At 40.6% G+C, this 24,497-nt stretch overlaps 2 protein-coding genes across 4 annotated transcripts in view; both read left to right on the top strand.

The window, feature by feature from the left end:
• The window catches only part of CASR (calcium sensing receptor), a 79,398-nt gene that overhangs the window by 5,583 nt on the left and 49,318 nt on the right, over positions 1 to 24,497 (top strand). The gene's annotated exons all lie outside the window — the stretch shown is intronic.
• Positions 177 to 638, top strand: LOC118894946 (60S ribosomal protein L17-like). Its single transcript, XM_036851733.1, has one exon. It carries the CDS (start codon positions 177 to 179, stop codon positions 636 to 638), a length of 462 nt encoding a protein of 153 aa, XP_036707628.1.

Genomic DNA, 24,497 nt, shown 5'->3' with positions numbered 1-24,497 from the left:
CTAATTACTTGAAGCCACAGAAATGAACAGACCTTAAATTAGGCAGGGCCAATGAGTGAGGTGGCAAAATGTGAAACGAGGGGAAAAAAAGGTCTGCTTATGCCATGGACAGTCTAGAATTTGATTAAAAGTGGACTTTCCCTTTTCCAATAAGCAGCCTGAGGTGACCTCTAAAAATGGTTCGCTATTCACCTGACCCAGAAAACCCCACAAAACCATGCAAGTCAAGATGTTCAAATCTTCATGTTCACTTTAAGAACACTCGTGAAACTGCCCAGGCCATTAAGGGTATGCATATCCGAAAAGCCACCAAGTATGTGAAGGATGTCACTTCAAAGAAGCAATGTGTGCCATTCCGTCGTTACAATGGTGGAGTTGGTAGGTGTGCCCAGGCCAAACAGTGGGGCTGGACGCAGGGTCGGTGGCCCAAAAAGAGTGCTGTATTTTTACTGCACATGCTCAAAAATGCAGAGAGTAATGCTGAACTTAAGGGCTTAGATGTAGATTCTCTGGTCATTGAGCACATCCAGGTGAACAAAGCCCCCAAGATGCAGCACAGGACTTACAGAGATCATGGTTGGATCAACCCATACATGAACTCTCTCTGCCACATGGAGATGATCCTTACTGAAAAATAACAGTTTGTTCCTAAACCAGAAGAGGACGTTGCACAGAAGAAAAAGATATGCCAGAAGAAACTGAAGAAACAAAAACTTATGGCCCGGGAATAAATGCCACAAAAAATAAATGCAAATAAAAGTAAAAAAAAAAAAGTGGACATTCCATCTCTGTGACCTTGGGCAATATATCTGAGCTCTGTGAGCCTCAGCTTTTACTGGTGGCTATCCCTTTGATATCTATAAATCTGAGGTAATGTTTCCTCCAAAGGGTAGTTGTGAGGTTTAAATGGACTATATATGGAAAGTGCTTAACACAGTGCTTGGCATATGGTAGCTGCTTACCTGGCCCGTATCCTTTGCCCCTGCTCGTCTCTGAGGCTTATCCTTACATGGAAAAAGCAGGAAGGATGAAGGTTTCTTAGGTTAAGTAACCTGAATTAATTGGCTTTTATGTATTTCTCATCTATGATTGATCACCCCCCTCCCACCCCCCCCCACCCCCCCGGGGAACCGGGTTGGAAACCTGTTTTCCTCCACCCTCAGGGAATGCTTATCAGTGATGAGGGCAAAGGTAATATGATACCTGCAGAGAGGAAGCTAATTTTAGATATTCTTCTTTCAACAAATCTTTCAATACACACAAGCAAAATTACTATCAAACAGAAAAATGGAATTCTTTGACTTCTTTCACCCATGTTTCTTTGTTGGTGGAGTTCCTAACATGCATGTTTCTTGTTTAAATTGTTGTTTTTCATGTAGAAAGAAAGAAGCAGGCTCAAAGAGATTGTAATTGTTCCCCCTAATAACTGTGAACTGTTTGCCCTTAGGGGAGAAAAAGTTTTGTTTTTCTCCTCATAATAGAGGTTGATGGTTGAAAGAATGATCATATCCTCAGAGTCTCTCTAAATGTTCTATAATTTGACATAGTTTAGTTCAACAAGCATCAGTTGAGTTCCAACTGCGTGTCAGGCATTATGTTGGCACCGTTCACTCAGAGACGCCAGCTGTGGTACCCAGATCTCCAGTCTGGTAGCCCTTGCGGAAGAGGGTGGCCAGGGAGAGGAGGGGGTGCCAACTGATCTGAAAGAGCTGGCGAGAGGGGAACCCTCAGGCCGAGGTTCTCCACCACAGCTTCAGACCACAAGTCCATTAGATCATGAGCACCTTCAGGTCAGGATCCAGGTCTGCTCATCCTTACGTCCACAGGGCACCTTTTGTGCTAAGTGATCAGGAGAGGAAGGTAGTGAGGAGGCCAAGTGACCTTTTCTTTCTGCACTCTTAAAAATGAAAATATTCCAAATAAAGTTTGGCTCTGTGCCATCGTCAGCCAATTTTCAGCCTTATCTTAGGAGAGGCAGTGCAGTACATTGGTTAAAAGTCTGGGCTCTGTAGTTAGATTACCTGGGCTTATGTCCCATCTCTACAGCTTACCAATTGTGTGACCTTGGGCAAGTTGTTCAATCACTCTATGCCCTACTTTCCTTATCTATAAACTGGGGTTATTCATATTATCTACCTCATTGATTGTTAAAGGACTCATTGAGCTAATACACATTGTTCGAGGTCATCAGGCACAGACAGCATGTCTTATTTAACACTGAAACCCCAGAATCCAGCAAAGTGCCTGGTACATTGGAGGAGCATACTGAATGAACAAGTCTAATACACAGGCTGGTATGGCAGTAAGTGACTGACAAAGCACTCATAAGGGATATGGGCAGGCTAGGTGTCATCTTTTACAAGTGAGGAAACCAGCCCACTGAAAGGTAGAGTCACTTGCCAGAGAAAGCACAGCTATAAATAATATAAATGACACACCTGGTTAATGCTCCTGACTCTATCTCTAGCCCTCTGCTCTTCCCACTATCTGACTCTCGATCCTATACAGCTTTTGTGGAACTCAAGGAATATCCACCTGAAAAAAATGAACACACATAACTTGTTTAGCTCTCTGAAAAAATGAATCTTACTGTAAATATCCTCAAATAGTAACTTCGAGTTAAAACTTGAAGTTTGGAAAGTTTCTATTTTGGGGTGTGGGGAGGAAAGCAGAGGATATTTTTTGTGAGAATGAAGAAGTTCTTTCAAAGTGAGAAAGTAACAGAGAATCATAAAGGAAAATTTTGATAGATTGTATTACATAAGCATTTAAAACATTTAAAATACTTACGTATAAAAAGTCATAATTAAATTAAAAGGAAAATAAACTAAAAAATATTGCAGCAAGTATGCCAGATGGTTAAAAGTTTCAGTATCTAAAGAGCTCATAGAATTTAAAACCCTGGCTTCAGAAAAATGGGCAAAGGCTATAACACTTTTCAAATGAGGAAAAGCACATGGTTGGTGAACATATACAAATATTTTGACTCGACAAAAGAAGTAAGAATTTTTAGAATGATATACCAGTTTGTTGATCAAGAATACGAAGACTTTAAAGATAATGAAGGTGGAGTAAGGAAGTGGCTACCCTCTTAACATATTGTCTGGAAAACAATTGCCTTAAAATTGTTGATCACCCTTGACCAAGGATTTCAATTTCTGGAACTCTATCCTAAAGAAATCATCAGAAATATGGTTAAAAACTTGTACCCAAATATGTTCTTCACAGTGTTTATTAATGAACCTGAAACACTAGAAACAACCACTGTGCCCAATAGTCAGGGAATGGGTAAGTCATTTATGGTGGGGGTGAAGCAGCACAGACTAGCAGCTAGAAGCATGGACCTGGAGTCTCACCGCCTCGCTTCAAATCCTGGCTCTGCCACTTATTAGCCCTTTAAGCTTAGACACCTCTCCACGGCTCACTTTCCTCATCTATACACTGGGGATGACCAGAGTACCTATCCCAACAGGGTAGTTTTGTAACTTAAATGAATTGATATAGGTTTACAATTCTAAAATCCTCAAAGCTCGAAAAACGTAGAGGTTTTTTAGAACTTTATGATCAGGAGAACATGATAGAATAATGTAAACTAACATAACTTTATCCCACTTACTGTGACTATTTTCTACTATTATAATTAAGATTGAATCTTAACTCTTTTTCATAGTTTCACTTTCCTTGTAGAATCTCTAAGGTTCTCTTTATAAATTAATAACCCTCTTGCACATGTGAAAAGATTAATTTTGAGGGCAAAGCTAACTGGAATCAGGTATATCTACTTTGAGCTAATCTCTTGGCCAAGAAACTTTTCCACATCCTCCAGTCCAGGGCTTTCACACCTTAAGATGGGGATATTATTAACCTGCAGATTGCTGAGCTCCACCCCCAGAAATTCTGGTTAAGTAGGTGTGGAGAGAAGTCTGCCGTTTTGCAGCTCCCAAGGTGGTGCTGGTGATGCTGTCCCATGGACCACACATTAGGTAGCCCTGCTGTAATCCACGCCTTAATTTTTTTTATATACTAAAAGAATAAAGATTTTTATTAAGCATTGTAATTTGCATTCAGTAGCCTTCAGATACACCACACCACAACCCATCTACAATCAGTCAAACCCAACAGCAGTTCATTCTTGCACAATCCATGAGTTAGGGCAAAACTCCCTTCAACTTACAGTAAGATCCTATTCAGGTCTTGTCACGCCTTAATTTTTTTTTTTATTAATTAATTAATTTTTTTTAACATCTTGATTGAAGTATGATTGCTTTACAATGGTGTGTTAGTTTCTGCTTTATAACAAAGTGAATCAGCTATACATATACATATATCCCTATATCTCCTCCCTCTTGCATCTCCCTTCCACCCTCCCTATCCCACCCCTCTAGGTGGTCACAAAGCACCAAGCTGATCTCCCTGTGCTATGCGGCTGCTTCCCACTAGCTATCTATTTTACATTTATGCCTTAGTTTTTAACACCCCTTACGTTGTCCCTTTTTAATGTGAACATTTTCATTTCTGGAAATCTTCAACTTGCTTTTTATATTCTCATTCTCCTGTCCTCTTATTTCTATGCTGTGCTTTTATGTCCAGGAGTAGTAACATAATAAACTTATCTATCACTTTCCAAAGCACTTGTCGTGTACCAGTAACTGTGTTAGTGCTCTGTTCATATCATTTTTTCACCCTTTCAACAACCCTGAAAAGAGGGCATTATTATCCTAGTTTTAGAGGTGAGAAAACTGAAGTACTAGGACTCCCAGTAAGTGGGAAGAACAATTTACTTTCCATTTTACTGTCCTACCTCTTTCACACAGTGGTACATGTCACCAAGTCTCCAGTGACATGCCTTCTCAGTCCTGTCCCAGCTGCTTAGCTCCCCAATATGGAACACCCCTCACCTCAGAATCTGTCCAGATCCCATCCAGGCCTTCTATGCCAGGAAGCTTTCCTAGCTATACCCTGCCCATAGCCCACACCCCTCTGCATCTTTTGTTCTTATCTGGCCATTTATCATATGTGTTTGCATTTTCATACCAAGGGATTTTGTCTTCCTAACTGGACGTGGAACTCCTTGAAGGAAGGGCCCATCCCTTGCATCTCTCGGTCGCCCTTGGAATAGCCATGGTGGGGACTGATTGCCTCCCTTATTCCCCTTCCTGCTCTTCTCCTTTCCCATCCCCCCAGTCTCTACCTTGTCCTTTCCTAATTTGGTAAAATCAAGCCACATCAATGAGAAGGTGAAAAATAGGCCAGGCTGAACCCTTCTTCATCCCCTTCCCTGCAGTGCAGTTGTGGGTGGTTTGCTGGTGTTTGCCCTGTTGTTCCACAGTATCATGAGAAGGAAGGTTTCCATGCGGCCGTGCACTGGGCAGCAAAGTACCTGCAGTGCCCTTTAACCCTTGGTTCTTCTTGAGGGTTTCCAGACACCCCTCCCCTCCTTTCATATTTCCTCAAATCCCATTTCCTTTGTTTTACTTCCCAGCAAAACAAGAGTTTCACTCTCCATCCTTGTCTTCATTCAAGTATATGTCAAGATGTTCTCACTTGCCCACTCTTAACTTGTACATCTTCGGAGTTACTTCCCCCCTAATGAAACCTCCTAGGGCCAGTACAGTGGGACACATTCACCTGGTCTGTACACTTTGGTTCTTTTCTCCTTTCTCCTCCCCTCCTCTTTCCCCTCCTCTTCCTCCTCTTCTCCCTCCCTTCATTTCTCCCTTCCTCCTTCTGAGGTCATCATTCCTGATATCGCTTGGTTAGTATTATCAACCCACTCTGATAGCGTACACATCTCAGGCCTTGTAAGCTTCCTTTTGTAATTTTCCCAAAACTTGTAAGGGGTCTTCAGAGCAACTGGGCCTCGTAGCGAAAGGGTGAGATTTCCGTGTTGCTTTCATTTCCTCCCTGTCCATTAGATGAAAGTATTGGTTGTGTCCGCCTCGTGGAGCTACACTGCTAAACTGACACCTGCACTAGTACATGATTTTAGATTCAATTAGTTTTCCCATTCAGGTGGCTTTTTGTGACCCACGGTTATGAGCCAGCTCGGTGGTGATCCTGATACTCTCCTTCAGTGTCTCCTGGGGCCTCAATTCCTTCCCCTTGGGGCCTCATTCCATTTTCTTGGACGCTTTCAGAGTGAAACCCTAGGGAAAAAAGTCTTTCTGAGGACTGCCCTTTACTGTTTCTTTAGTGTTTCCAATGTATTAGGCATGGTGCTAAGCATTTTTATACCTTGTTTTGTTTAATCCTGTCAAAAACTTTAGTTAGGTATTATCCCAATATGATGGGGAAACTGAGGTTTAGGAGGTTAACTGACTTGCCTGAGGTCTTACGGCCAGTAAGTGGAACAGGCTAGATACAAACCTATGTCACATAATTCCAAAGCTCATAGTCAAAATTTAGTTTCTGGGAGCTTTCTTCCATCCTTCAAAAAATACAATGATTTTGCCAAAAGCTCTCACATACATCACTGTGACAGTATAAATGGGTACACCCTTTCTGGAGGGCAATTTGGCAATACATATTAAAAGCTTTAAAAATGTTCTTATCCTTTAATCTAACAATTTCCATGCCTGAACTTATGCTAAGGAAATAATCATTAGTATGTGTAAAGACTTAACCTTAAGGAAGTTCAGGGCAGCAATATTCATGATATGAAAAATTTGAAACAGGCTCCATGTCCAACAGAAAGGAATTGGCTAAATTAAGTATGATACATAGAAACAGTGAAGTACCAAGCAGTCATTATAAATTATTTGGAAAAAAGAATATTTGGTGGCATAGGAATGTGTTCATGATGTAATAAATAACATACTATAGGATTTCAGATATGTAGCATATATAAAAACTGTGAAGAGTCGTGAGATAAAGGAGATAGAATTAAGACTGATTTTTATTTTCTTCTTGTATCCTTTTTCATATGTAATAATTACTTTTTAAATTGACATTGAGGGTTTTTTTAAATTTTGTATTTATTTATTTATTTTTAATTGGAAAAATGGCTGCATGTTGTTTGAACATGCAGTCTTTGTTCACATTTACTAGTGCTCCCATTTTATATTTATAATTTCCCCCACAAACAAGCATTTCTCCAGACACTGAGTTTATCTTTGCAGTTTCTTTTTTTTTTTTTTTTTTAATGTAGGTTTTCATTCATTTTTTTCTCATTAGCCCAGTGTGCTTTGGTGTCCTGACCAGGTCGCCTCCCAATTGCCTGTGCCATTGACTCACACTGATCTCCTGCACTCATCACACTGCCACTCCTTCTTTCAGGCCTCAAGGCGTCTTTGCAAAGTGCCCTCATTCTTGCCTCAGCTTTTCTTTCTGCTCTCACCACTCTCATCATCTCTCTGCTGCTTGCTTCATCAACCCCTTTGTATTCCCCTTTTCTGTTTCTATCGGGCCCACCTGTCTGTCTCTTATCTATTTACAGTAAGTCCCCTACATACGAACCTTCAAGTTGCAAACTTTCAAAGATGTGAACGTGTGTTCCATCAACGTCAGGAGTGAGTGAAATTGCATCTTGCCCTCGGTCCCCTATTGCTGATGATCCTTCAGCTCTACCATCTCCCACGTCCTCTCCCTCCTCCAGTCAGTAACTCTTCTTGCTTGTTCACTCCATGCCAGCTCCTGTATGCCAGCTGTTGTACTGTACTACTGTACTTTTCAAGATACTGTACTGTAAGATTAAAAATGTTTTCTTTATGTTTTGTGTTTGCTTTTTATGCATTATTTGTGTGAAAAGTATTATAAACCTAGTACAGTACAGTATTATATAGCTGATCGTGTTAGTTGGGTAACTAGGCTAACTTTGTTGGACTTAACGAATACGCTCTCAGAACAGAACTCGTTCATGGATAGGGGACTTATTGTATATTCTCCATTTAGCTGGTAATCCTTGGTCTGATCATTTCAGCCTTTGATCTGGGCCTTCCCTGAAGCGTTGTTTCAGGTATTTTAAAACCAAGTTCCAAAAAAAAGAATATATTCAATTCTTTAATTGAAAAAAAAAAAGTTCCACCACACACTGTCCTGAGAAGGGTGTGGAGTTTTCTGACTCGTGCCTTTTTCTTTAGGACCTAATCAGTTGTAGAAGGAACAGTTTAACCTCAGAAAATAAAATACTAAAACAAAACGTTAATTAGCATTCCCTCTATAAGATATATATATACATATATATATATATATATATTATCCCTGACTAACCAAAAAAAGAGTTCGTGACAGAGCATTAATTTCCACCTCTGGGAATGAATCCTAAGAAGATCTCTGGCAAGTATTAAAGAAGTATTTGAAACTAGCTTAATTGAAATGTTGTTTGTAATAGTAAAAAAATAAGAAATATCTTAAATGCCCAGCAGTAGATGATTGGCCATGTACATTTTGACTCATATATACTACTATAAAGTCACTGAATATGATTATTCTGTATTTATAGCAATAAATAAACTAGGTTGCAGACCGGAATGTATAAGAGGATCCCATTTCTGTAAAATTATACATGTATGTCTGTATAGAGTCAGCAAAAGGAAGTCTCTTGATGATGAACTTTTTGGATGATTTTTCATTTTCTGTTTCTTTTGATTTCTTCTTTATACTTTTCTACATTGCTTGCATATTTTACAGTTAGCAAATTTTGTTTTTAAACAAAGAAAAATCTTAGTTTTTTTTTAGTAAATTACATAAATAACTTCAATTTTTGATCGTTTATTTTATATTTTCCTACTGTTTACAATGAAAACATCAAACATCCTTTGCCTGGCTTCTTATTATGAAATCTGTCATTCATATCAGAGATCAGTTATATTACAGTTTAAAGAATAATAATAAAATGGATACCTGTGTACTTATAATTCAGCTTAAGAAAATTAATTCTTTGGAGCCCGTATGTGCCTCTAGTCAAGTCCTACTCCTTTTTCCAAAGAGGTAACCACTCCCAAATTTGTATTTCACATTCCCTTGCCTTATAGTTTTATGAGATACATATGTTCAGTTCATTATGCTACAACTTGGTGTTACTGTAATGCACATTGGTTCATATGCAATCAGTAAATAAGGGAATTGTGTCAATATACACAGGAGTCACATTGCTTATACAGTATTTTTACCCACATGTAAATGTGCATCACCAAGGAGCAGCAGCTGACACAGAGTGCCCTGACACAGCTGAATGCAGCAAGCTGTGAATCTCTGTTCCAAAGCTCATCCACTCCAAGTTGTTCTCTTGGCTCACTTTGGCCTCATACCCTGTGTGGGAAGTGCCTGTTACACATGCCTTGATCGTCAGACGTTTTGTCCTAAGGCAGCTTCCTCAACCTTTCTTAAACCTTCTCCTAAGAAGGTATCTTCCTCTTTTCTCATATTTGCAGTATTATTTATTTATTAAGAGTGCAATGTATGTTGTGATTATACTAATGTGTTTATTAGGGGTTTCATTGGTTTTATTAATATTCTGTTTATTAGGGTGTTTATTGGTGTTATTAATATTCAGTTTACAAAGTGATATAGCATTTTTTTTCATTTTTTCCATAGGAAAACAGTCCATAATCTGTTACTTTTTTTTTTTTAACATCTTTATTGGAGTATAATTGCTTTTCAATGGTGTGTTAGTTTCTGCTTTATAACAAAATGAATCAGCTATACATATACATATATCCCCATATCTCTTCCCTCTTGCATCTCCCTCCCTCCCACCCTCCCTATCCCAACCCTCTAGGTGGTCACAAAGCACCGAGCTGATCTCCCTGTGCTATGCGGCTGCTTCCCACTAGCTATCTATTTTACATTTGGTAGTGTATATGTGTACATGCCACTCTCTCACTTTGTCCCAGCTTACCCTTCCCCCTCCCCGTGTCCTCAAGTCCATTCTCTAGTAGGTCTGCGTCTTTATTCCTGTCCTGCCCCTAGGTTCTTCATGACCTTTTTTTTTTTTTTAGATTCCATATATATGTGTTAGCATACGGTATTTGTTTTTCTCTTTCTGACTTATTTCACTCTGTATGACAGACTCTAGGTCCATCCACCTCACTACAAATAACTCAATTTCGTTTCTTTTTATGGCTGAGTAATATTCCATGGTATGTATGTGCCACATCTTCTTTATCCATGCATCTGTCGATGGACACTTAGGTTGCTTCCATGTCCGGGCTATTGTAAATAGAGCTGCAATGAACATTGTGGTATATGACTCTTTTTGAATTATGGTTTTCTCAGGGTATATGCCCAGTAGTGGGATTGCTGGGTCGTATTTTTAGTTTTATTCTATTTTTAGTTTTTTAAGGAACCTCCATACTGTTCTCCATAGTGGCTGTATCAATTTACATTCCCACCAACAGTGCAAGAGGGTTCCCTTTTCTCCACACCCTCTCCAGCATTTATTGTTTGTAGATTTTTTGATGATGGCCATTCTGACTGGTGTGAGGTGATACCTCACTGTAGTTTTGATTTACATTTCTCTAATGATTAATGATGTTGAGCATTCTTTCATGTGTTTGTTGGCAATCTGTATATCTTCTTTGGAGAAATATTTATTTAGGTCTTCTGCCCATTTTTGGATTGGGTTGTTTTTTTTTTTGATATTGAACTGCATGAGCTGCTTGTAAATTTTGGAGAATAATCCCTTGTCAGTTGCTTCATTTGCAAATATTTTCTCCCATTCTGAGGGTTGTCTTTTTGTCTTGCTTCTGGTTTCCTTTGCTGTGCAAAAGCTTTTAAGTCTGTTACTTTTAATGCATGGTTTTGTAGGATGAGAGAGGTTTTTTTTTTAAATACATATATTACCTTATATGAGAAACACCTATGTGTCCCTAAACAATGCATTGTTTAATTTGCATTGTTTTGAATTTTGTACAAATGGAGTCATGTTCTTTGCATTCTTCTTCAATGTACATTTTTAAAAATATTTTATTTGTGAGAGTAATCCATGTTAATGACTATAGCTGTGGCTCATTCATTTTCACTGCTGTATAGAATTTCATTGTACAAGCGTTCTAAAATTTATATATTCTCCTGTCGACCAGCAACTAGTATTTGCAGTTTCCTGCTGTTGTAAAAAAAAAAATGTTGTTATAAATATTTTTGTACATGACTCCTTGGCATATGTGCAAAAATCTCTAGTGCATTCTACCTAGGGGAAGAAGGGCTGGGCTTAGAGTATGGACATCTTCATGTTTACTAGATAATGTGAAATGGATTTGCAAAGTGATTTTACGAATTCAAACTTCCATCATTAGCGTATTCAACTTCTCATTTATTCACATCATTTCCAAGAGTTGAGTTGTTGCCAGATTGTTGTGGTTTTAATTTATTTACAAATGTGTATATGTTTCTTTCCTTGTCTACTCAGTTTTTTCCTCTGTGAAATGTCTGTTGATGTCTTTTGCCCATTGTTTTTCCATTGGGAGGTTTCTATTTGTCTTACAATAGGAGTGCTATATATTCTGGATGCCACTCCTTTTTCAGTTATACTGTTACAACTATCCTCTTCCTTTTTGCAACTTATCTTTTCACTTAATAGGGTCTTTTTATGAATGGTAGTTCTTAGTTTAATATAGTTGAATTTATCATTTGTTCTTTTGTTGTTTGTGCTTTTTTTATTTGTTTAAGAAATCTTTCCATATTCGGGGTTATAAAGACGTTCTATATTTTCTCCTAAATTTTAAAAAATTTTGTCTATCACATTTAAACCTTCAAGCCATTTGCAGTTGATTTTTGTGTATGATCTGAGTACAGGTCCAATTCATTTCTTTCCCACATGGCTAACCAGTTGTCCCAATACTGTTATTGCATAGTCTGCCCTTTCTCCTACCAGTACAGATGCCATCTGTCAACTATCACAGTTCCATGCATGCATGAATCTGCTTCTGGGCTCTCTGTTCTGTAATATCTGTCTTCTCTGCCATTATCAACTGTTTTGATTATTCCAGCGTAGTATTGTTTTGGCAGCTGGTAGGGTGAGCCTTCCTTCCATGTTCTTCTTCAGGATTATTGACTATTCTCAGCCTGTTGCTCATCCATATAATTTTAGAAGAAGTTTGTCAAGTTGTGCACATGCAACACACACACACCTGCTGTCAAGTACACACACGCACACACACACACACACACACACCTGTTGAGATTTTTATTAGGATTGCAGTGAAGTTATAAATCAGTTTGAGGAGAATGACATCATAACAATATTGAGTCTTACTATCCATGAACACAGTAGAGATCTCCATTTATTTCAGTTTTTTCAAAAAGTTTTTCAATAATGTTTGAAATTTTTCCGTACAGTTCTTACACATCTTTAGTTCATTCTATTTTTGAGAAACTTACTTTTTTTCTATTATAAATAGTATCTGTTTACAAAGTATATATTTCTGTTATTGATGATTAATAGAAATGCAGTTGACTTATATAGTATATGTCTGGTAACTTTGCTAATTTCTCTTATTTATTCTAATTATTTGAATGTAGATTCTAAGGTTATCATGTTGTCTATAATTAATGATAATTTTATTTTTTTTCTAAACCTTACACTTATGATATCTTTTCATTATGTTACCAAACTGGCTAAAACCTCTGGGAAAATGTTAAAGAGAAGTGGTGATAGGGCATCCTTGTCTTCTTCCTGATTTTGAAGGGAAGACTTTTAACATTTTATCATTACCTGTTGTTTTCAGCACCTGTAGCACCAAGTTTCTGTGTATTTTGGAGTACACTTTTCTCATACTTAATTGGAAAGAGCTCAACTCAAGATTAGCCTTGGAGAAAGGGGCACGATTGCTTGCCTTAGCCTAGATTATTTAGGCTAACGTAGTGGAGAAAGAGGATCCTCCATGTGGTTCACCCTCAGTTACTAGAGTTTGACATTGGGGTGGGGGGGGAAACCCAGATAATATTCTCTGTACTTGCATTTTCCTCTGAAACCTTGAGGGCAGGATTTGAGTAGTTCTGAGTCCCCAGCCAAAACCACCTTATAATGCCGTGGGTGGGTATCAGAATTACACATTGTTGGGTCCCACCCCAGAGTTTATGACTTGAAAGGTCTAAGTTGGGGCCTGAGAATTTGCATTTCTAAGAAGTTCCCGGGTGATGTGGATGCTGCTGGTTTTGGAATCACACTTTGAAAAACACTGTCCTAATACTGTCTCTTTAAAACATCCCAACACTGGGCAGAACAGAGACAAGGAAACAAAATTATTAAAGTGCCTGAGAAGGAAGGAGGAAAACTCAAGACAGTGACAGCAGCTACCATGAGTAGCACCCCTGGAGGATGACAGACGGCTACCTCCAAACATGGGAGAATGGAAGGAGAGGGAAATGCAGGAGGAAATGGGAGATTTGGGGCAATGAACGATGGAAAGAACTCATGGGAAAGTATGAAGGGAGACCATGAATAAGCAAATACATCAGGTAGGGCTGATCATTCAGTTTGCATCCCACAAAGAACACTGAGGGGAACGATAAGAGACCTGTGTAACTTTGGGAAGGAGAAGTAACAGGATGACCATTTAAGCCATGGTTCCTTGTAAAGATCTGTTCCACATAGAGACAGGCCTCTGCCTAGTGAGACAATAAGTGCTGTATAAAACAGAAACCCAAGTCCCAGGAAATGACAGACTTAATGCAAATTTCCTGTTAAGCAGATAAACTGGATTTATTCTTTTTTTTTTTTTGATTTTTAGAATTTTACTTATTTTTTTATACAGCAGGTTCTTCTTAGTTATCCATTTTATACATATTAGTGTATATATGTCAATCCCAATCTCCCAATTCATCACACAATGAATTGGATTTATTCTTTTTTTTTTTTAATTTTATTTATTTATTTATTTTTGGCTGTGTTGGGTCTTCGTTTCTGTGCGAGGGCTTTCTCTAGTTGCGGCGAGCGGGGGCCACTCTTCATCGCGGTGCACGGGCCTCTCACTATCGCGGCCTCTCTTGTTGGGAGCACAGGCTCCAGACGCGCAGGCTCAGTAGTTGTGGCTCACGGGCCCAGTTGCTCCGCGGCATTTGGGATCTTCCCAGACCAGGGCTCGAACCTGTGTCCCCTGCATTGGCAGGCAGACTCTCAACCACTGCTCCACCAGGGAAGCCCTGGATTTATTTTTAAAGTGGAAAAGAAAAGGGGAAATACTATAAGCAAACAAGGCTTAAAGTCACGTTCATCACTTGAGGAGCTGCAATTCCTGCCAGAGACGCTTTGACTTGGGCTCAGGGCCTGCGAGGTGGCAGGAGTGGGACAGGAAGAGTCACTCGAAGAAGAGGAGGTTGGGGCTTTGCCCTGCTGGAGGGAAGGCAATACCAGAGGTGCCAGAGAGAGGCAAAGGCTAACTCTACACAGAGAACTGGAATCATATCGTGCTTTCGAATCTAGGTTTTTACTCATCAACAGTGTGAATAAGCAACTGATAAAAATAAGAAGGGCATGAGTTCTCCACTCACCTTGCATACCTGCTGCCAGCCACCTCCCTGTCAAGGACTAGCTGGCTCTCTGGGGCACCATGTCTTAAAGCTGCCTCTGGCTTTGATAGTGTACAACATGTCAGAGCTGGAAAGATCTGAAGAGGTGATCCTCACTGGTCCAGCAGGGCCCAGACAGCAGGAGTGACTTGCCAAAAGTCAACCAGAGTAACTGCATTCATTCATTTATTTTATTTTACAAATTTGTCATTAGGACTGCTTGATTCAATTTATTGACATATTAAAACATAAAAATCAGTATCCCCGGGCTTCCCTGGTGGCGCAGTGGTTGAGAGTCTGCCTGCCAATGTGGGGGACACGGGTTCGAGCCCTGGTCTGGGAGGATCCCACATGCCGCGGAGCAACTGGGCCTGTGAGCCACAACTGCTGAGCCTGAGCGTCTGGAGCCTCTGCTCCGCAACAAGAGAGGCCGCGATAGTGAGAGGCCCGCGCACCGCGATGAAGAGTGGTCCCCACTCGCCGCAACTGGAGAGGGCCCTCGCACAGAAACGAAGACCCAACACAGCCAAAATAAATAAATAAATAATAAATAAATAATAAATTTTAAAAATTAAAAAAAAAATCAGTATCCCCATATTTACTGTATAAAATCTGAAAAGCTTGCCTTGGATTTATATAGTATCTTGCCTGTGGGTAAACTCAAGTAGCTTCATAGGTATAAGTGCATAGAAACCACTGAGAATTATATTCCTAGGAAGGGTTTTGGTGTTTTTTGTTTTTAATGTTTTCAGCTTAATTTTAATGATAAAACTCAGCTTCTCAGACTGATACATCAGATCCCACCGGCTCACTGGGGCCCAGATTCTTCTTGCTATGATCACAGAGTGAACGGCAGTGAGGCCTTATGCCCAACGTCCAAAGAGAAACTGAAATAGTACCTATGTGTTAAAAGGGAATATTTCATACCTTTTATATTTTTAAGACATTAAGGAAAAAAATGCAAGCATTTTTAAAAAGCTATCAAAAAAGCCTTCTTAAACTACATGTTTTTCAATTATTTAAAAGCTATGCCTTAAAAAATATTTTTAATCACTCTCCTTTTTAAAAAAAAAAAAGATTTATGTATTTATTTATATAGCTGCGCCAGGTCTTTGTTGAGGCGCACGGGATATTCGTTGCAGCACGCGGGATCTTTTAGTAGTGGCATGTGGAATCTTTTTTTTTAGTTGTGGCATTCAGGATCTTTAGTTGCAGCGTGCGGGACCTTTAGTTGTGGCATGTGAACTCTTAGTTGCGGCATGTGGGATCTAGTTACCTGACCAGGGATCGAACCCGGGCTCCCTGCATTGGGAGCTCAGAGTCTTAGCCACTGGACCACCAGGGAAGTCCCTAAATCATTCTCCTTTAATGTTATTTGAACTGTCAAAATAAGTGTTATGATTTTTAAATTAAGAATATTAAATCTACTTTTGCAAAGCACCACTTCTGTCATCCCCACTAACAAACAACAACAAAACCCATTGCTTTAACCTGCAGCTCTCTGTGGCCACTAGTGTTTCCTAGAGGCCCAGAGCCTGGTGGCCGCTGATTGACAGGCCCACAGAAGGGCTGTGCTGCCCCTGTGGGCAGCATCACTGCTGGGGCTCATACGAGGCCCGAACTGGGAGCTCCTAGGAAGGGTTTTGATCCCAAATTGGCTGCAAACAATTTTTAAGCAAGTTGCTTCATTGTTCTGTGATTCACTGAATCTTGTGAGACTAGAGGTAAAGGCACTTTAAGTTCCAAGAAAGAAAAGTGCAGGGACTTCCCTGGCTGTCCAGTGGTTAAGACCTCACCTTCCAATGCAGGGGGTGCGGGTTCTATCCCTAGTCGGGGAGCTAAGATCCCACATGCCTCGGGGCCAAAAAACCAAAACATAAAACAGAAACAGTATTGTAACAAATTCAGTAAAGACTTTAAAAAATGGTCCCCATCAAAAAATCTTAAAAAAAAAAAAAGTGCAATATAAATTCAAGGTTATTCTTAGAATTGCAGGTTCCTCTAGTTGGACCTACACGTCTCATGTCCACACTTACCCTGGTGCGATGTCCTCTCTGCCTTCCTTACACCTGATCATCTAGCCTTTTTCTGAAAATGTTTTCACTTTCACTTTGGGAGGCATTATTTCCATTGTTGACTAGCCCTACTTGTTGTAATGGGAAATTTTTCTTGTGCTGTGTTGGAAGCCTAGTGCATTGCTGTACAATTCTGAGGTTAGAAAATTCTTCCTTACATCACACCAAAATCTGTCGCCGTGGAATTTCTGCCTGTCTGTCCAGCCCTATTCTCCGTACCCACCTAGAAAAAAATCTGAGACTTCTTTTAGCATCTCGAGGATCCAAACCATGTCCCAACTAAGAGTTCTTTTCTCCAGGCAGACTCTCAGGGTTAGTTCCCACAATTGTTTCCTCCCCATGGCTTCATTTCCAAGCTTTCACTGTCCTGCTCGCCTTCTCTGAACATAGGCCAGCTTGTCTGGGTCCCCTTCTCTGAGACTGAAGTACACATACTTGGACACCATACTGCATATGAAGTCTAGGCCAAGGCTGAGATTGATAGGGTTCTTGGTCCCCCTGGTCCTTGCTAACGATACATTGCTTTTAGTAATCACCTGACCCTGAGGCTCATGTATTGTCTTTATGAGGCATCATAGACTCTTTTGTCTTTTTTTCTAACTATTTACAAATAGTTACTAAGCCAGTTTCATAAACACCTGTCTGAATTACTGAAATCACTTATTCCCTATCTGCCATTTTGACGACCATAGCAAGGAAAGGTCAAGGATAATCTAGGATGACTTGCTCAGGGTGGCTCCTGACTATTTCACCTGTAGTTTCTAAGAGGTGCAAGACATCCACTTGAAGTTGTCTTTCTCATTTCTCCCATGTGGTTGTTCCTCTTGACCAGATTCCACCTGTTGTCCAGGACCTACATCAGTGCATTGTCTGCCCACATTTAGCTCCTCAACACTTGATCCTGTGTCATCCCCTCTTCTGGAAAACTCCACGGTGACTTTTAGAAGTGCCTGCATTTTTGCATTTTTGTGGTTTTGTATACTATTTCCTTATCCCTTTGTCCCTCTGGTCTCTGTGCCAGAGTCTGTCATTTGCTCTTTTAGGTTTGTTGATTCTACTTTATGACTCTGTTCTTTTTTTCTACCTACAATATCCATTTGAAGATTCTTTAATGGAGAATATCCATTTTACCCATTAAAGTCTTTATTTTGTTCTGTCTTCTAAAAAAAAGAGAAAAAAAGGAAATAAAGCTTCCTTCTGAACCTCTCTAAAATATGCCATAGTAGCTTTATGGGAGGGGAGTGGTGAACAAGCAGTTTCACAGCTGGAAGAAAACCCAGTTCTCCAGTTTCTCATTTGTGTGTCTCAGACAAGAGCATGGAGACACAACCTTATTCTCTCTTAGTTCAGAATGTTTATAAACCTCCAGGAGACAGTGGGGTCGGTGGGAGGTGGGGGTGCTGGGCTGGGCACATCAGGAGCATCTAATGCCACATCTGAGTCCCAGCTCTAGCCCAACAGGGAGAGGTGTACCACTGTTCAAGTAAGCTCTGTTGTCATTCACTTTGTACTTGGACTGTATAGGAATGCTTTACGGTCTAGACTCTAATGGCTAAAATTTAGCCAAATAAAATTTTTCTTGGCTGCTAAGGAGTCCTTGGAATGAAAATGACCAAAAAAAGACCATTTGCCCTAACGGGACACGTGGCAACGAGGCAATAAGGCCAATTCCTTATTTGAAAGTGCCCATAGCACAGTGTTTTTTCTTTGACTGGACTGAGGGTCACACAAAAGCCCATGATAAATGACTTGCTTTTCTTCAGAGTCATTTATTAACCTCAGGAGTGTGGAATGCATCACCAAGAGACTAATCTGTGTCACTGAAAGGACATAAACCAGAGTTTTCTGGACCTGTAAGGGGGAGGGTAGAAGAAAGGAGGAAGTAGGTTTATCCTTGCCTTTGCTACTTTCTCAAATATGGATGCTGCACAATCTAACAAATGGATAAAGAGCCTTGTCTGCACATATGAGTAAGGTGGGCCATATTATGATTACCTCTGCCTCCAGGTGGGAACAAAGGGCACAACTGGACAGTTGGACTACGAATGAAGCATAAAATAACTTATTAATTTATTTTCCACCAACACACTGGTGTGTGCACAGCCAAACGAGTGTGGTCTTCTTTTAAGAAAAGCCTTTTGAAAGGCTTTCCACTTATTCCGTGGTGCTTCCGTTGCTCAAAAGATTGTTGGGGAACTGGGTAAAGGAAAACATACACATGCACACAAATGACAGCCATCTACATCTACAACTCAGAATTAGATACTCTTAATATTTGGGCATATTTGCTTCCAACATTTTTGTTTATTTAAGAAATCTCTTTCTATTGTTTCTCATTAAAATGAAACATGGTTTATTATAGCAATTTCAAGTAATGTAGAAAAGAACAAATATTAGAAGATTTTTTATAAACACCTGAAAGTTCATCATTAATATTTGGTGAATATTATTACAGGCATTTCTCTGTATTTCCCATTCTTTTGAATATCTTCAGTTTTGGCAAAGTTTCCACCTTTGAAGGAGGATTTGATTTTCAGAAATGGGTCCAAGTTGCCAGGAGCCAGCTAAGTCTGGTGAAGGTAATGATTAAGCTAAGTAACAAGATTTTGTTGCCAAGTCAGGTGTAATTGATTTTCTTGGACAGCTCAGAAATTGGCTCTAAGAGGGGCACTCATATCAGAAGTGTTCTGAACATCAACAAGAGCTGCTTTCTGAGGGGCTGTCTCTGAAGGACATGTGCCTGGGGTGGCAGAAACCTAGGGAACCATAAACTCTGGAACCGAGCCAGGCTTGTTCCCTAACTTGAGGGCTGTGGCTTCGATCAGGTCTTTACCCTCGCAGAGCTTCTGTTTGCTCATATTTAATGGGATGTTCATAATGTCCACTTTTCATGAGCTGTTATGAGAATCAAATTAGGTCATGGACATGAAAGCTCTTTTGCAAACTGTCAAGCCCTATACAAATGTAAGGCACTATTATTTACATGTGTTTGTCAAATTAATCTTGTTTCTTCGTAGGTACACCTCCTACAAACACAGTCACTCCATGGCCACATCATCAAAGCATAAGTGGGCAGGACCATTCTCTTCCCTTTTGCTCTCCTCAGGCTGCAGGTTTATTAGCCCTTCGAGGCTGCTTTGCCCTTGACCATATGATCATTTTACCTGATTTTTCCAATACCCAAGCATGGGCAAGGGAAATCAGAGAAGGCCAGTGGGACACAGTTTGACTCATCACCACTGGCATTTCTAGCTTTCAGCAGCCTGGGGTGGGGGGCAGGTGTGAATGATCTCAGTTTGGGGTGTCTATCTTGGAATTTTAAAAGGATCTGATCAATTTACTATTTACCTGAAAGTTCTTTTGACATTTGAAACTCATCAAATCATCTTTCACAGAACAAGGGAATCTGAGTTCCCATGATGCATTTAAAAAGGGAAGAAAGATTTAAAACTACAGTTATCTCATCTAGAAAAATGGGAGCAAAACTGTACCATCCTAATAGGTGGTTGGATGGGCTAAATTTCAGGTACTAGTACAGTCTGGCACATAAAGAGTGCTCAATAAATGTTAGCTATTATCTTTGATGTTATTAACACAAAGATTGGAATCTATTGACTCTGTAAGTTAGAAAGATGTCAGTGTATATGTTGTCAGTGACTTTTTTTTTTTTTTTAATATTTGTCTCACAAATGACTTTTATTTATTTATTTATTGGCTGTGTTGGGTCTTCGTTTCTGTGCGAGGGCTTTCTCTAGTTGCGGCGAGTGGGGGCCACTCTTCATCGCAGTGCGCTGGCCTCTCACTGTCGCGGCCTCTCTTGTTGCTGAGCACAGGCTCCAGACGCGCAGGCTCAGTAGTTGTGGCTCACGGGCCTAGTTGCTCCACGGCATGTGGGTTCTTCCCAGACCAGGGCTCGAACCCGTGTCCCCTGCATTGGCAGGCAGATTCTCAACCACTGCGCCACCAGGGAAGCCCCTGTCAGTGACTTTTGACGCATGAAAGAGTACCTCAGCAATAATGAGCTACTACTACTCATACATAATTTATAGATATAATTTCACCATTTGGAATGTCTGCTTTTTAATTTTTATTCATCATATATTTATTGAGTGTTTACTACATCTAAGTCATTGTGTGTCCACTGGAGATACAACAGAGAACCAAACAGCCCTCATCCCCGTGAAGCTTACTGTATAGTGAAGGAGACAAGCAGTAAACAATTACGGAAATGAACATTCTATTAGAACTTAGGTGCAATGATGGGAAAGTATAATTCTATGATGTCATGTAGCTGAGTAGACCCAATCTTGTGTGGATGAATGGGGAATGGGTAGGGAAGAGTCAGGGGAATTTTCCTTAAGTACATGACAGGTGTGCTGAGATCCAAATAATGAGCAAGACAAATGTAGCAAAGAGTGAGGAGAAGCAGATTCCCAGTGGAAGGAATGACACATGCAAAGGCCCAGAGGCTGGAAAGAACAGGACATAGTCACATCTTGGAGTAGTGAGAATGATGGGTGTGGAGCAGAAAATGAGGTTGGGGGCAGGCGGTGACCGAAAAAGGCAGGGCTTTGTAGACCATGATAACAATTGTGGTCTTGACCCTCACAGCAAAGGAAGCCATTGAAGTGACTTCAGCAAGAACATGAAATAACCAAATTCCTGTATTCAAAGGTCACTCCCACTGCAAAAAGAAGCATGGATTGGAGGGGAGGGGAGCCCACGTGAATGCACGGAGACAGTGTGAGAGGCCATCACAGCATGCCACGTGAGGGCTGATGGTAGCTTGACCTAGGTGATAGTGGTGAAGCGGGAAAGAAGTGGGAAGAATCAAGCGTTATTTAAGAAGCAAAAGTCTATAGGATCTCCTGATGAATTGGATGGTAGGAAAGGGGAGGGTGAATAGTCTGTTCATTCAGCAAATATTTATTGCACCCGTATTAAATTCCAACATATGCTAAGTACTGAAAATTCAGCTATGAACAAGACAGGCAGGTCCCTGCCCTCAAGGGGTTACAATCTAGGTTTGGAGCTTAGAGAGTTGATAATAAGTAAGTAAACAGATAAACAATTACATGCTTGCCTTTGCAAATTATAATTCCGTGTTACAGAGTGTGTGACTACAGATAAGTGCTACGAATTTAAAATATACAGGAATGTCAGAGACTAGGTGAGGGCAACTTTTTTTTTTTTTAATTTATTTATTTTTTGTTTATTTATTTTTGGCTGTGTTGGGTCTTCATTGCTGCACGCGGGCTTTCTCTAGTTGCAGGGAGCGGGGGCTACTCTTCGTTGTGGTGCACGGGCTTCTCATGGCGGTGGCTTCTCTTGTTGCAGAGCATGGGCTCTAGGCACGCAGGCTCAGTAGTTGTGGCACACGGGCTCAGTGATTGTGGCTCGCGGGCTCTAGAGAACAGGCTCAGTAGTTGTGGCGCACGGGCTTAGTTGCTCCGCGGCATGTGGGATCTTCCCGGACCAGGGCTCAAACCCGTGTCCCCTGCATTGGCAGGCGGATTCTTAACCACTGCGCCACCAGGGAAGCCCGCAACTTTTGATATATTAGTCAGGAAAGACATTTGAGGTCAGACCTGAAGGATGAGAAGGAGGCAGACAGAGGAAGAGCATTTCAGGTAGAGGTAACAGCAAGGCCAAAGAGCTTGGTGTGTTCCAGGAACAGGTAAGGGTCTAGGATGGCTGAATATAATGAGCAAAGGGAGAATTGTACAAAATGGAGCTGGAGAGGCAGATCATTTAGATTTAGATCATTTAGGAGAGGCAGATCAGTCGGTATTTAAAAGATTACTCTAATTGCTATGTGAAAAATGGGGATGGGGTGGGGTGGGGAATGGATTATTTAGAAGGAAGCGTGAGAGGAAGGAGACCAGTTAGGAACCTGTCATTCAGGAGATAGAAGATGATGGCTTGGACTAGGTGGGGTGTCGGTGAATCAGGGAGAGGTAGACAGATAAGAGGTGGATAGTTGTATTTCGTAGATAAATCTAACTGGCTTCACTTAAGATCCAAATGGCCCCTAAAGCGGTGGTGACATGATTCATTTGCAGATTTGCAGAGGTTGACAGCCTGGTGTAACCTACCTATAGAAGTGATATAAGGCTCATTTCCTGAGTCCAGGCAAGGATGGGGCTGCAATAGTCCAAGCTCCAGAAGAACAGGTTGTTGGCATTAGGGAGACCCAGCCTGGATCAGGGATCAGAGACTCAAACCTGGCACCAGGGTAACTGGGATCAGAGTTCACCAAGACTGGGGTCGCCAAAGTCACAGCAGCCCAGAGTGAAGGGGAAATCTGTTGAGCTAGGTCTCAACAGGAAGAGCTGCCTTCCTGGCACCAGATGTGGGAACTGGTTCAAAACCTGGGTCAGGGCTGGGCCAACCATGGAGGTTAGAGTGACAAAGCTGCCAGTTAAAGGTTAGAAGGATGGAGACATGCCGCCTATCACACCAGTTTGATGAGACATTTGGAGGATGAGTCAGAATTTGAGATCTATTGTAGAATAGCAAATAGTGTGATCTCAATGTTCTTTATTTCTTTGTGATTTAGACAGGAGGAGTCCCTGCCTCTCAGTCTTGGTTTGATCTAGAGCATAAGGCCTTTTGGTACCCTTGCTGGGAACATAATTGGCTTCATGATTCCGTTCTGTTTCTCTGCCATTTCAACAACATTTTGCACATAAGGTAAAATATTCAGAATTCTGCAGCAAGATTCATTCCAGTGCTCCCATGCTGGTATACCTGCACGCACATAGGTGTATACACACGTTGTGTCAACCATGATGAACACATGTGGCAGCTGGGGTGTGAGTAATGGCTACACTAAGGTGCATTAACCTGCAGGGTAACAAGCATCGCCATGCTCTGAGTTACATACGAAGTTAAAGATAAGCAAAACTAATCTCAAGTAATAGAAATCAGAACAGTAGTTGGGGGTGTAATTGACTAGGAGGGGGGATGAGGGAGTCTTCCGGGGTGCTGGGAATGCTCTATGTCTTGATCTGATTGGCGGTTACATGGATGTTATACATTTGTAAAAATTCACCAAGTTGTACTTTTATGATTTGTGAACTTTGTTGTATGTTAGTTTTACTTCAGTAAAAATGCTTTTATAAAAGAGAGAAAGAAAAGTGACACCTGATTCCAAGGCAGATGACAAATAAGGATGGTCCATTCTGGTGTCAATCACAAGGAGCAGCAATTTACCTCCTCCCAGAGCTTGCCTGCATCTGACCACTCCTTCCTGTTCTCCCGATCTCAATCCCAGCCAATGCTAAATACCAGACAACACGCAGAAAGTTTGGCAACTTACGACAATAAGCCAGAAGCCAGTGACGTGTCAGATAGTACTGATTATTTCCAACTAATCCAGTGTGACATGAACTGAAAACTTCTAGAGAAACACAGAGCAGCATCCCTGTTCATCATCATCAGGGAATCACAGTTAACCACAAACGAATTAAATAAATCATAGAAATCAAGGACTTACAGCGCTTTGAACTTGAGATCCAGGGAAGAGAAAAAATAAGAAGAAAATTAACAAAATGACATTATTTTGTCTTAACTTTCAACTTTATTGACTATGTCCTTTTCTTGGAGATTATACGATGCACATTAGACTCTGTATAAATCCTGCAGTAAAGAGACATGTTTACTTTTATTTGACACTGTGTTTCCATATATATTTGACCAAGAACACTTTGTGAAATTCCACTCTAAGGCTATAATTCATTTTCTTTTCCCCTTACTGCCTTCCTTGGAGAATCATCACTCCTCACCATTTGGTGTTAAAGTCTTTCTTGTCCCAGCCCCCACCCCAGCCCCAGCCTCTCCCTGCCCATAACAGATCTTCACCTGGATGGTCCACAATGGGGTAGAGTAAGGATCTACAGAGGTTTGGAGGAAGCTCTGAATTTATTAATCTTTCATTTAACAGATATTAAGAATGAACCTAATTGGTATGGA

The sequence above is a fragment of the Balaenoptera musculus genome, chromosome 4 (assembly GCF_009873245.2).
Source record: "Balaenoptera musculus isolate JJ_BM4_2016_0621 chromosome 4, mBalMus1.pri.v3, whole genome shotgun sequence".
NCBI classification, from domain to species: Eukaryota; Metazoa; Chordata; class Mammalia; order Artiodactyla; family Balaenopteridae; genus Balaenoptera; species Balaenoptera musculus.
Note: the sequence above shows the minus strand (reverse complement) of the source record. Positions and strands in the feature narration are given on the sequence as shown.